Source organism: Aquila chrysaetos, chromosome 1 (assembly GCF_900496995.4).
Source record: "Aquila chrysaetos chrysaetos chromosome 1, bAquChr1.4, whole genome shotgun sequence".
NCBI lineage: Eukaryota > Metazoa > Chordata > Aves > Accipitriformes > Accipitridae > Aquila > Aquila chrysaetos.
In genome coordinates, this window is record NC_044004.1 from 30,534,737 (window position 1) to 30,549,169 (window position 14,433).

At 43.1% G+C, this 14,433-nt stretch overlaps 1 protein-coding gene across 7 annotated transcripts in view; it reads right to left on the reverse strand.

Annotated features, from left to right (window-relative positions):
* Positions 1–14,433, reverse strand: part of LNX1 (ligand of numb-protein X 1) — an 85,023-nt gene that overhangs the window by 29,387 nt on the left and 41,203 nt on the right. For all 7 annotated transcript variants that reach the window (XM_030013332.2, XM_030013358.1, XM_030013386.1 and 4 more), the window contains 2 exons: positions 6,573–6,814; positions 4,809–4,964 (listed from right to left, as the gene is read on the reverse strand). In XM_030013332.2, coding sequence (XP_029869192.1) covers positions 4,809–4,964; positions 6,573–6,814 — 398 coding nt within the window. The remainder of the gene's footprint in view (positions 1–4,808; positions 4,965–6,572; positions 6,815–14,433) is intronic.

A 14,433-nucleotide genomic window follows, 5' to 3' on the forward strand; every position in this document is an offset into this window, starting at 1 on the left:
CATTTAGCATTTCATTCTCCCAGCAGTTTGCCATCATTTTGGTTTAATCCCTTTCATTAATTCTCCAGGGATGCTGGTCCGATGCAGGGGGCAGGTAGAAGGCAATGCCAGCTCTAATGACTCTTCTTGCGTCTGGACATTCCTCTCACCAAAGGAGTCCCAAAAGAACTAAAATGAAACTGTTGTAGAGTTGAATGTGCCTCAAAAGGGTTGTGGCTATATCTCATCTACAGCAGGCAAATTTTACCAGTCTGCAGTGGAGGAAATGCTACAGAGCCAATCTCTTTCTTCTGGAAGTTGCCTGACTCGTCGTCCTACAGCAAAGTGCTTTGAACTAATTCTGTAAGATTTCCAACAGCTGTTTGGGGAAATTGGAACTGCAACTGCATCCAATCTGGGGAACAGCGTGGGATTCCTGCAGGGTGCAGCCTTCCTGAGACAGAAGCTGGGCTGTGCTGTCTTGTCCTGGGGCTGGATAAGTCACTTTCTTTTCTGCACATAGAGAGCATTAATGCCTTAATGCTGTGAAATGGTTGATATGAAGAGCCATCTGTGTTTCACTTACTTACCTTCTTTTTCTTCATGCAACTTTCCCAAAAATTGACGTATTGATAATATCTGTCTATTTTATATATGTGTACATATAAAATACAACAGGGCTCAGACTGAACAGTAGGAATGAGATACACCCATACAACAGGAGAGTCTGTTCTGTGGTTCTGCCAGGGCCTGCCTTGGTCTTGAGTGCTGCAAAGCAATAACAGATGGTAGAACTGTACCGACCATGAGACTAAGAATAATGAGTTTGACTTTGAACAACATTTGACATCCTCAAGCAATCATAAATTCAATTTATTTTACAATGGCTTGACTGCAAAATGGAACTGATGAACGTTTTTGAAAACCAGCAGCATGGCTCCCTTTTACTGTAAAACTGTATAGAGGTTTTTGCAATTGCATTCCCAAACTCTTTCCTCCTAAAGCATTAGCTGGTTTACGACTTGTATTTCTAGATCAGTTTGAGTAAAAAGTATGTATATATAGTTTTTCTTGGAAGTGAATTTAAGAGGTGTGATGCCAAACTAAGAGTACAGTGATACAAATAAGCATAGCAAAGCTGGACCACTCTTTGCTCGGAGATATTTTATCATTTAAGTAGATTGTCAAGGTCGTTTACACCAGTAGATCCAGTCAGAAGATACATCTTAAATGCATCAGTGCCAGAAGGATGTCCATGACACCTTCCCTCACACCTCAGAATGAAACCATCTCTTTTAAGATCTCCTAACTTCTACTTCAGACCTGGAAAGCTATTTGTATCTGTAAGTGTTATTAATGAGATTAGTCTCAGGTGGATATCACAAGCTTGGGTGCTGCACTACAGACAAATACTTTGCATGAGTTATTTACCAATGACCAAATTATTAAAAATGAGAAAACCTTAATGACTCCTTCCCCCAAACATTTTCTCATCAGTGTTTGCACTTTTCATTCACTTCTAACATTTTCTTCGGTTTGGACAATGAACAGTTCTCTGCTGGAAATGTCACCAAAACATTTAAACAGAGGAACAAAGAAAGTCTGAAACATTCAAATCCAAAATGGCCACATATGACATTGTTTAAGCAAATCAAACCACAGGTTGCAAATGGAAACCATGAAGTCATCTTCACAGTGCAGGACTGCTACCAGCTCCAGGTATCTTATAAGATAGCATTAGACTGTAACTATTTCTCTGCTGTAATTATAGCACAAACACATTTGCCGTTATACATCATATTTTTCAGTGTCCTTGGGTAGCAAAGGAGTTTTCCAAAACCAGTACTGCATTCAGCTTCAAGTTAAGCAGAATCATGATTACCTGAATATTTTTTCCCCCGCATCAGGAATGATTATTTTGTCTGGCACCCTCACAGTCACATCGCAACCGAGCATTGGCCTAACAGATATATCATCTTCAGATTAAAGGCACCTACACACTCTGCAGCGGGCAAATAGTTAATTTGACATCAGTGCTGCTGATGCTGAGGGCCAATACATAGGTACACACTATTGTTTTTGTTCTCAGAGCTCCTTTGATGAAAATACGGGCAAAACAGATTAAACAGAGACATCTGAACTAAGATGAGGGAATTCTGAAAACTGGGGACAAATGGACTATAATACATTGAACTTTGCCAGATGATCTGACAGGTCCTTTATCAACAAGAGGTTATCAGCAAGAAAGGGTTACTTCACTCTGTGCCCACTGTGAGGCTGACACAGTCTCAGTGTTATTCTGCTCACGCACTGACTAAGCCTGGTGAGGAAAGGAGACACCAGAGAGGTGGTGAAGTGCTGTCCAATCTCCTGGAGCAATGAGGCATGGCTGAGGTGTGCTCTCAGGTGGTGCCAGACATGAACTTGTGAAACTTGGGGCAAGGCAGCAGCAGCTTTCACACCAGGTGTGGGGACCTCCAAGGCCAGGAACCTCCTGGAGCACCTCCCTTGCCAGTAGAGTGGCAATGGGGAGACAGACACGTGGGGCTGCCTTTTTCCAATGGCTTTGGGCTGGACCTTTGGCAAGCACAGGGCAGGCCATACTGTAGCTATCCCTAAAGATTGACCAGCAACTCTAACCAAGAGTGCAACCGAGTCTAACCAAGAGTCCAACTGCAGACTGCTCAGAACAGCTGTGGATTTAAAAAAATAAATAAAAGAAGAAAACACACAGAATTGGAGAAGAAAACAAGCCTCCAGCTGGCAGGATGATGATAACTGCAACAGAAAGAAGTATATTCATTTCCTCCTCCAACAAGAAGAAACAGGGAGAGCCTTTGAGATGCCATTACACAGAGCACCTGTTGCGAAGGACTGAGTAGAGGTCTTTGTTAAAGTTGTATTTGTATCGCTGCAAGTTACTTGCATTTTTTTAGAGACCAAATTCCAGAACTGTGTAATCAAAGTGCATTCTTTGCAAATGTAATTAATACAGTAATTTAGGTACCCAGCTTCTGTGATCTCATACGTAAGAATAACAGCTCATTAAGTAATTACACGCCTACCTGGTTTTTCCAGTGCTGTAGAATATATTTGCAAGTTTACAGGCATGCTTGGTGCAGAGGAATGAAACCACAAGCAGAGTCAAGGAGAGAATGACAATCTTGACAGTGTCAATGGGGCCCTGGAGTGATTGCCACTTCAGTGCCCCATTATATGTCCCTTAAAAAGGAGACAACAGCTCTTTTCATTCTGCTGGAAATGTAAAGGCCAGTGTCATCTTCACAAACTTCCTTCTGTTAACATCTGGACTGCACTGGGTTGCTGGGTAGGTACTGTTGGCATCCAGATCACCCACACACTCTGGACATGAAACCAAGCTTTCAGTGGAACAATTGTGAATGTCAACTATAAGCCTAGGTAGAAAGTAGTCATAAAAATGTCTATGCCCCATCCTGAAGAGGTGTCTTTTGAAAAGTATGAACTTGAGACATGCAGAATTTCAATCCAGCTGAAGAAGGGCAAGCTTTTGCTTACAATGGATTGAACAGTTGCTAGGGAATGAGAAACGTGTCTGCTCAGAGAGCTGTAGACAACTTATTTGCAAAATTTTACTTGGGGAAAAATAATAAAATATTTAGGACAGTGAAGTTATTAATGATGTTTCCAGACCAAGGAGCAGATTCACATTATTTTTATGGAAAAGGTTCACAGTTTTGAATTATCAGGTTTTATTTTGGCTACATCAGCAAGTCTGTGGACTAGGAGAGTAAGTACCAAGAACACAGAAACGTAGTGAAACTCTCCTGAAGGAATAAGCAAATAAAGCAGAAGAAATATTGAACACTATTCTCCAATTCACCACTTAAAGAATAATGATGCTTAAACACAGCATTTGGCAGCCTTTTGTACTTATTTTGTGAGGGTTTCAATGACAACTTGAAATACAGAGCAAAGGGAAGTTGGATATTCTGTCGTCTTAAAGCCCTTACCCTGGACATTTGATCTGGGAAGACATGTGAGGTGCTGAGGCATCAAGCAAAGGAATAATAAGCTCAGTGAAGACCTTGATTAAGACAATGATTCCCACTCTATCATCACTTCCTCTTGATGCATGAATGCTAATGTTGACTTCGTAATTACGGTCCAAAGCAATTAGTAACATTTGCTTATTGCTTTGAGAATGCCAAATGTTAAGTGTTACTGCCTGCCAGACCCCTCATTCTTGACATACGTCAGACAAACTTGCCTCTCCCTGCTGTTTAAGAGCAGAGCACTCTTACCTCATCACCTGCCTGGCTGAGGTAATACAAGTCTGTCACTAAGGAACCCAAAGAAGTGTTGGAATAATTACAGTACTTTGCACTTTCATACCATCCTCTCACAGGCAATTTCCAGTGCTTCATAAACGTTAGCCAAAACTCATGAATTTCCTATAATGTATGATCACTGTGATCCGTTTGCTTTACAGGGACAGACACATGCTGATGAAACCTCTTGAACAAAATGATAGAGCAAATCGATGACAGCTCCAGTAATAGATCCCAGATGCCCAGATCCCACATCCCGTGTGCTAGATACTGGCCTGGCTGTAGCACGCAGGCTGTTACCAGGACGGCCCTACGTGAGATCCCACACACCCCAGCAATATTCTTGCCTGCCACTCACTAACAACTTTTTAAAGACGAAAATAAGGAAAGATTGGGTTTTCTGGCTTTTTAATCACACACAGCCCACTACATACATGAAAGATGTGGATATCCAGTTCCCACATGGATAGGGTCCCCTATCCCATTTTAAGTGATAACACAAGGAGAATAAAGCATTACCTTCCTCTCCAGCAGCAGAGTTTCCAACAGTCTCTCTTTCCCGGTCAGCCTGGTTGGAAACGGCACTTCCACTTTTTGTCCTTCGAAGAACACTGAATGCCTTGTTTATTTTTTTAAAAGATCTGCTTCTTATAGTGGACCGTTCAAAGTGTCGAGCTGCAACAGGAAAAAACAAATGAATACAGTTCAGCAGTTCTGGGCTAGAACCACACCTTTTCTGCAGCCGTCCGCATACGACAGGGCATAACATCAACAGCAAGGCTGCCTGCACTTCAGCTTTGCACCTGACTCCAGCTGTTACTCCAAGGTTGCACCCACCTGAATCTGGGTACAATTATCCTACCTCTCTCCCACACCCTGGAATTGCCACCTTCCCTGTCTGTTTTGCCAGCCACACACAGAAATCTCCTGTGAGTGTGGTAGCCTGGGAGAGAATAATCCTCAGTCAAGGCAGAATCAGCAACACTCCTGTGAAAAATGCATAGAAAAGGAAGAAGCACTGCACTTCCCAAGTTATATAAGTTTGAAAAAAAAAACAACTCCAAAGGTGGAAGTTGTTGTTAAAAACTCTTCTTGAAAAAAACCCCACACTACTGCCTCAAAACCCTGCAATGCTTTCAAAGCCACCAACAACAGCCAACAATTTCATCTCAAAAATTCAAAGATTATCAGGTGGGAGGGATCAACTAAGTCACATCTTCTAACCTGGGTAAGGCAATACAAAAAAAAAAGTCATAATACTTTCAAAACATGTCACTCTTTTCCATCCTGCTGAAAATATCTTCGTGGCTGTGGCTGTTCTCTCTCTTCGAGCTCTGTGTGCTGGCCAAACATTGTAATCTAATATACAACATTCCCTCAAACCAGACTGCGGCCTCTAGACTCAATAAAACTGGTGGGATTTAATTTCATTCTGGTGTTCTCTTCTTACCCCCTCCCTTTCCTCACCTCTCTAGCCCCATGCAGACAAGAGGATAGCACTGCTCATTTTCTAGTCTTTCTTCAACCCTTCATCCGTTCTCCCAACACACAGCTGGTGCAACACAAGGTGGGCTATTCATTTTGGCTTCAGAGTCCTCAAAGAAAAGCTTTGAACTCACTGTTAACACTTCCGAGTCTGCCTTTGGCCAGGCCACGTTTTTCAGATATGACATTCATCCGAGCTGGGTGAAGTTTCACAGGGTGAAGGATCAAGGTAAGGTTTCCTGGTGCAACTTGTCCCTGATTATGGTTACTTCAGCAGGACCAGCTCCTCCGAGCTGCACCTCCCTGGGAGGCTGGCAAACATCCCCCAAGCTCCCAAGACACTTCTTAAGGTTTGTTTTCCTGCAAATACTTGTCAACTGCCAATCACAGTTCCCAACAGGCTTTTGGATAGTTGCCATGGCATGGTCTATGGGGGTTACTTGGGCCACCATGTTTTGGTGAAGCCACTACACAGCTACCCCATCTCCCCAGCACACTACACATGCCATTTGCTCTTCCAACTGAGCTGACTTGCCTAAATAATCTTTCTTAAGACCTGTGGTTTGCATGTGTGCAGCTGGTCCGTCTTCAGCTTGATGCTGCCCCTGGCCAAGCAAATTTGGTTTTCGCCTCAAATCTATTGGGTCACTGAGTGTGCAATTTGATAAACTGTGTAAAATTAAAGCTTTCATTGTCCTTTTTTTTTTTTTTTTTAAAGCCTCCAACAACATATGTTTCACAGAAAACAAATGCTGTCAGAGGCCACTAGGCTCTGAAACCATCACTTTTAGTTCTTACTTCTGTTTCGGTTGCTGCGATGCAGGTCTCCGGGGCTGCTGCCCGACTGGCTGTCCTCCGAGGTGGGGCTGAAGGCCGGGTTCACCAGCCCTGGCTCGTCTGTCATTAAGGCAATGGCTGCAGCTGCCGAGAGCTCGGGGCCCAGGGCAGCTACTGCTAAACTGGAGCCATGGTCCGGAGAGCAGTCTTGGGAACGCCTCTTCCGTTCCTTGGTAAGGCCATAGTGGGATGCTCCTTTACATCTAAGGAGAAGGGAGGGAAAGGGAGACATGATAACAATTTGTATTTAAATGGTGGATACTCATGGAAGTTATCTGGTGCCAAGGAATCACTTGGAGTACAAACTGTGACAGTCATGGTGGCCAATGAAATATGGGTGGTTAGCAAGAGGGAAAAATGCCAGTCCCATCATGTTACACAGAAAAAGACGGAAAACTGTCCTACAAGGTAGCTGAGTTACCACCTTACGGAGAGAGACTACTGCTGGTCAAGAAAAATAGAGAGCTGCAGCCTTGTGTATAGTCTCATGTGTATAAATAGTTACTGCGGATGCAAGAGGACAGGAATAGCAGGTGGCTAATTAAGCCAGAGGCTACAGCCTGTAATTTCCCCCTTGCCTCTGGTCAATGAAGGAGGGCAGGGTGAGGCCTAACAGCCTCTCCAGGTCTGCTGGTGAAATAAAAGGCACCTCACCTAGCCCTTCACCCTGAAAAACCTTCCCTGTCACCGAGGTGGTCTCACGGGGAGCACAGCACTGTAGTCTTTCATGCAGGAGCCAGGGTCTGCCCTTTGGGTAGAAGCCAATGCAATCAATGAAGGGAGGGCTGCAGGTGGGAGTTGAACCTACCAGGGTCTGCGGGAATCAAGTCCCCACGCAGTGCCCGTACAGACCATTTACTACTTGAACGGCACCTAATGAATTGTTTTCAAATTCAGCCATGGAGACGAAGTTTCCAGCTCTGCTATTCCAGCTCAGTTGAGACACTAAAATAGAGGCGTCACTGCCTTGACAGAGGAAGAGGTGCAGGAGGTGGGGGGTTCCACTGGCCCTGCAGCCCCACCAGAGCCAAGAAGGGAGTGCAGGGCTCCCACCAAATGACTGAGCGCAGGTCCTCAGACCTCAGACCAAGGTCCTTGGGCCAGCCTGGAACTTCACCTCTTTGAGGAGCTAAAGGCGGGTTCTAAAATAATTCCAGAGGAAAATCCAAATCCTAAATCCTGACTCGACCTCCACAGTGACAAAATCCTCCATTTCTGGTGGAGCCATGCATGTTCCCAGAAGAGCTGAAGATACAGCATTGTAAGAGGCAGATTACAAGCCTGCTTTGAAACAACTTGTGGTCCCAACTATCTGCTCTAGATTCATCCTAGACAGCAAAGGCAGGACCACACATGGCATTTCTTTCTTAAGATTTGTTAAAGTCACTTGAATGAAATTAAAGGTCACTATGCTCTTCATGAGTCAGTATTTAATTACAGCTATAAAATAACTAAAGAGACAGAGTGGCCCAAGGACACAGCACCTGTGACTTTTCTCCAGCACCACTTCTGCCCAGTGCCCACCCACTAGAACCTCATTCACTGCATTAAAAAGAAAATCTGCCTTTTAATCATAATCTAATGAGCTTGGCCTACTTTCAGTTACTATTGTCTCTTTCTTCATAGCAAAGGCTAACTGATGACTTTCATAAAAGTGCCCTGTAGGACGAACTCACAGAAATAGCTGCAGAAACCCTTAGGGATAGAAAGCTCTTTGTAATATATGGCATGCACAAAAGGCAATGCATAATGCATACAGTACACAATGCTAGTGGGTTAAGTGTCAGAAAAGAAGTAGTACACTGAACAGAAGCCTTGGAAGAGAAATGATTTATGGAAGCAGTTCCTGGGACAGAAAGATGAGATGCGGCCGAGTCACAGAGCTCTCTATATCAGCTTTGGAGCAGTAGTTTAATTTCTCTTATGGTATTGGCTTTTTATGAGAGACAATCGAATTAAAACCTTTTTTTAGCATGAAATTATGATTTACCATCATTTACCTCATACCACTTCTGACAACTTTTGTCTTAAAGAGGGGAAAAAAAAACCCAACCCAGACTGTATCATATTGATGTAACCAGGTAAAGGGCTTTGTATATGCTTTAAGGTGTGGATGGGAATGGCTGTGGCAGAATCTATTTCTGAAACCTTTCACAAGCGAAATGAGGCATCTCAAAAGAAAATACTCTTATGGAAGAGAAGGTTAGTCAACTATTTCAAAAGACCAAAAAAAACTATTTGGGGCACCTATTCCAAGACAAGACTGCAACAATAATCGTGTAAAACAGAAAGGAAGAGCTCTCCTGCCTCCACTGCAGCAGACATTTTTTTATTCCTTCCCGAAAAAGGGGTGACTTCCTCACCCCGCCCAGCATCCCACACCGTGGCAGGATGCTCTCCTTTATATTTCATAGGAAGCAGAAACACAAAGGCCTTCCCCTCTTGCAGCATACCTAAACTTCTCCAACACAGCACTTTGGGAATCTGTCCTTGGCCTCTCCCACTCGCAGTAAGGTCACATTTACTAAACCAGCCTATGAATGCTCAACAAAATAGTTAAAAAATAGTCTAAAAAGCCAACGCAATGAGATGAACACAAAGAAATGGCTTCAGGGTGAATTGTTTGCTGTTCTCAAAAGACAACCTCTGCCTTACAGAGATCCTGCAAGGATTCGGAATATGATAAGAGATATTCCTGCTCCACATTTTATTTTATTTGCCTCTGTTTTCACCGTGCCCAGTAAAGTTTCAGCAGCTGATATTAGAGCCTTGTGAATGGGTCCTCAAATGCAGATCTTTTTGCTATTTTTGGTGGGTTGCATGAAGATCAACGTGAAGATCAGAAGTGGCTCTGCCCAAGGATTCCCAGCTACATGGATTCAACTGCTGCCTGGTGCCCATCTGCACTTCCCTGCTAAAGCCTTCACTTTCTGTGGAAATCCTCACTCGCTGCTGCTGGCTGCACTGCAGACACCCAGCTAACAGCATCAATCCAACAGCAATGAACAGAAGACAGTTACTTTGAACATAGAGAGGGCTGACACAGTTTAAGATGTGGCTTATTGGAGAAGACAAGTTGTCATGATACAAAGCACAAGGCATATCTTTCTAAGTCTGCCAGAAATAGTTAAAAGAGAACCAAAGCTCTTCAAGTATGAGCACTACAGCTATTTCTTAAATAATTGTGGCAGGCCTAAATGAACACAAATCAAGCCCTCTTTCTTCAGATTAACACAGTGTCCTTGAAGAAGAAAAAAAGTCCCAAGCCCTCAAACTTGTAATAAAATCTGCAACAGCATCTCTTCACTTTCATTGTTTTCCTTGTGCTGACACTGCTGTGATAACAGAAAACAGAAGAGATGACTGTCTAAGTGGAATCATATTTATAGTGTCTCAGCTACATCTTTCCATATGGTTGGATTTGGCTCCCAGAAAAGAGAGATCCATAAAACAGCTACATGCCAGTACTAATTATCTCTCTCACTGTGATTATTAATCAGCTGCCTGATTTACAGCTGGAAGAGCAGGATCCCTGATTAACATAGGTCAGTCAGAAAGCAAACCCAACACTGTCTGGTGGCCAAGGTGAGCTACAGATTTATGTTCCTTCTCAGTTGCACCGGACAGCGAGTACATCCATGCAGCTGAAAAAATTTGAAGGCCAAAACCGAGAGAGATAAACAGACATGAATAATGCGTGTTGTACAGTTCATGCCATTAAAGTAGTGTCACTAGGTGCATACAGGAAATTCAGAAAATAGTTTCTTCTGTTTGCATAGCCTCTTTCATGAAGCAGAACTATGCTGGCCTAAATCCTGGCCGTATGAGCTAACGACCGGGCAGTGAAAGGGCAGTGGAGGCTGCTGAAGCTTCACCCAGGGCTGCAATTCTGGCTGGCATCAACACCAGCGGCTGCAGGGCAAGCCTTGCCCCGCACCCTGCTCCTCACACGAGGGAGGCTCTGCACTCCAGGCTTCAGGAACAGCACATCCCGAGCGCTGGAGCCGGGAGATCCAAAACTCTGTGGCTGCCTTAACCTGGTCCTACCATTTGTAAAAACAAGCTTCAGTCAAACTCAAGGCCAACAGAAACATTTCCACATCATTTGCAAATTGAAATGAAAACAGTTGTTTGAAAACAGAAATGCATTTTCCTTGCAGCATCCCTGACTTGCACAGCAAAGGAGCGCCTGAAAGTGAGGTCGACCTCAAGGATTTCCATTACCCAGGCTCACACAGGGCAAAACGTAAAGGCAAGGCATAAACAAGGAAAACTGCATGGATTTTTTTCACTTCACTTCTAGTGATCTAAATGAAACAATCTCAAAGGCAAAAAAAAAAAAAAAAAGTATATATTTATAATGCATTTGCTCTTTTAAAAATGCCCTGCTTTCTATTTGTGTCACTTCACAGGCTATCCGTCTTTCTCCCTATCTCACACCTGACTGCCTAGGCAGGAAACACAGGAAAAAAGTGAATCTAGAGAATGACAGTGCTTGTGAGCCAGGTCTGGCACAAATAAACAGAGCAGAAGCTCTCCCTGCCCAGTTCCAGCAGTGCTTTCCCAACCTCACTTCCAGCACACTTATATTTTGGTGCTGTTTTGCTTTTATGCAGCAGCAATGGACACATTGTCTGAGTGCAATTAAGAATAATGTATACAAAGCACTCAGGATTTCCCAGCAGAAGAAAATATTGCATAATGGGCTGTCGTCGCTGATCCAAAGCTAAACCCTGATCAGGGTAGACAAGAATGTTTCAGCTATGCCACTGCAAGCAATCTCATCCTTCTGTAATTTGGGTTTGACACAAGCCAGGATCAGAAGTACCAACAGTGTGTATCACACCCTGCCCCTGTCACACAAACTATTCCGACTGCTCTGGTACCCCTGAACTGATCCGGTGGAAAAGATGATGGAGAAACTGCAGATGACCAACAAGGACCGTCCTGGATAACCTGGTGCTGATAACCTCACTTGTGAGACCCTGGTGAGAGGCTCCTATCACGTCTGGGAAGGAAGCGGGGGGATTTGAATTGGAGAGTTTGACTCACAAGAAGGTGTTGGCAATTTCTGCCCCACAGGAACAATTCGTACCATGTGTGCATCAGCAGTGACTGTAGCCCAAACATAACCCAAATACCAACCACATGGTTTTCAGGCCAAACGCCTAAACTCTAAAGCTTTTTGAAACTCCATCATAAGGGAGTGAACTGACTCGATCAGTTCTCAGACAGAGGTGACACCAACTCCCCTCTGACCTTTTGCCAACAATGCACCAGAAACTGGAGCCAAAACTGAAAAAGGACCGAGGCATCTAAACTCCAACCAAATCCTATGTTACAGATCTAAGCTAAAATGCAGCAAATGTACAATCTCCCTTCCAGACCAACCATACTGATGCTTAAGAGGCCAGAGACATCAACATCTTCAGCAGCGAAGGCGACCGATACCCTGCTGCTCTTTATGCCAAATGATGTTGTATCATCCTTGTTTGGAAATCTGGCTTCTGTGAGTCCCCGCAAAATCCCTCTTTTTTGCTATATATCAAAATCAATCCTGGAACTGAGTGCTTAACAGCAATGCTTTTTCCTTGGTAATTCTGAGTTCTTGCAAGGATTAACCACTGCATGAATGCTGCATATGAAAAAAGCTTCATAAATAAGTACCTGATTTTTTTTTTTAATGCATTTGCCTTTTCTGCTTTTTGTAAAGGATTGTGTCAAGTCCAGAGCATTCCTCAAGCTATTGTAATCACCAGCTGTGGCTAGGAAGGTCCTGCCTACATTAAACCTTCTTCAATGTTCCTAAAGAAGGGGATGAACCATGTAAAAAGCAAAGCTTAAAATCCTGGGTTACAGTCCAACCAACATTTGCTGAAAGTCAGGCTGCAAAAACCTTGTCTAAACACGCAATTAGAAACAGGCTGTTCTCTGCACCTGCACTTGAATTTCGTAATGCCAGCAACATTTCTAGACACTCACCACTGCTGTTCTGTGCACTCTGTACCCTGGCATTGATGCACTTGAGTATCCTCTCCCTGATGATCTTCCAGTGCCAGGGGCTTGCCATCTCGTTTGGGGGAAAAAACCAAAATGCTCATTTTCTACCTAACTTAAGTGGGAAATTGTCCCATTACATATTGTACTATTACTCTTTCACTTCAATAACCCGATAAACAAAAGCGTTTTAGAGACAGCTCCCTGACACCTGGGGCATCAGGACTGGCTGGGAGGGAGGCACAGGCCGGCGGCTTGATCCCCGCTGCCTCCGAGGGGTTGAGGATGAGCAATTCTGTCCTCTGCTTCCATACACACTGCTCTTCTCCATGTCAACATGGAGATAGCTACGATAGACATTCAGATGAGGCAAATGGCTTCTCTGTCTAGCTGTCAGAGAGATTGTCTCGTGTTATTTGCTCTCTATTGTCAGCTAGAGGCCTTTGCTAAAGTATAAACATGTAGATTTAATGGTTCTATATTTCTGCATTACTACTCTATAAATATTTATAAAGGTCCTTAAAACATTTATTTCTTTAAGCTAAAGTTATTTAGCTTAAATACTTTCCCACAACATAGGAAAAACCTCTCAAATATCTATTTTTTTTCAGTTTAATTTCTGCATATCTCTGTTATGGTTTCCTAAGGTTTTTTTCATGCTTTTTGTTTTAATGAAGCTGTTGTAATTCAACAAAGCCTGGAACTACCTTACTAGCAAAGCCTAAAGTTGTGCTGTGTCCTATCTCTAAAGATCTGACCCCAGGGAAAGGCTGTCATTTTTACAATGCTTTTGCACTATGATGCTGTCAAACAAAATATATTTGTTTATTATATAAGGAATATGTGCAGGAGTATCTGTATACTTACACTTCCACGTCAGCTACTCTGTATGAATTTGGTGCACCACTAGAAGAAGGACTTAGAGTTCCCACAGATTAAAACCAAAAAGATTTACTAAGCATAGGAGGAAAATATATAGAGAGAGCATTCTTTATAATTACTATGCTAGTCATCACCTACAGTGACGTACTCCCATTTCTGTGATTTGGTTGCTGAGAAGGAGGAGCAAGCATGGCTACTGATTTTGGTACAGGGCCTTGAAAGTACTTTCAATTGGTGGAGAATGGAATTGCAGTTCAGAGGCCAGTCCCCACAGTTCCCAGAACTACTGATGGACAGACAGCCAGTGCCAGACACAAATTGAACAAGCATTCAATGGAAACCAAATCCCCATTTTAAATTTGACTGCTCATGCTGAGGGAAGGGAGGAATTTCCAGATTTCCTACTAGTTTTCAGGAGAGTTGAAAGAACTTGGAACACATTTTTATTCTTAAATAAATTGCAGAGTTTCAACTTCATGTACATGCTACTAAAGTGTCATGTAACATGTGGTCATGTTTAAGCTTTTTTTCCCTTCTCTTTAAAAAGCAAAAAGTTGTATTTCAACCACCATCATCAGCTTCTATTATGAAATCTTTTAGAAGGCCCATTAAGCTCTATCATGGGAACAGGGAATTGGAAGAAATAGGTAAACAATACTAGTTGCCTGCAATTGTGGGCAAAAATCATGACTGGGATTATTGTGCAATGATCCCAGTTGTTGTTGGGACTGTGTACAAATTGTTGGTCCAGGCCATGTTCTCTCCCTCCCCTGACACTTCTTCCAGGCTATTACTCTGTCACTGATGATTTTGAAACTACAGCTGTACTGATTTCTCTTCAAAGTTCAAGCATTGTTTCAAGGTCTGGTCTTAAACCATTCCAACAAATTGCAGCTGTCTTACATATAGGGGAATGGAGCTGTAAATTGCTAGAGACAGCTGA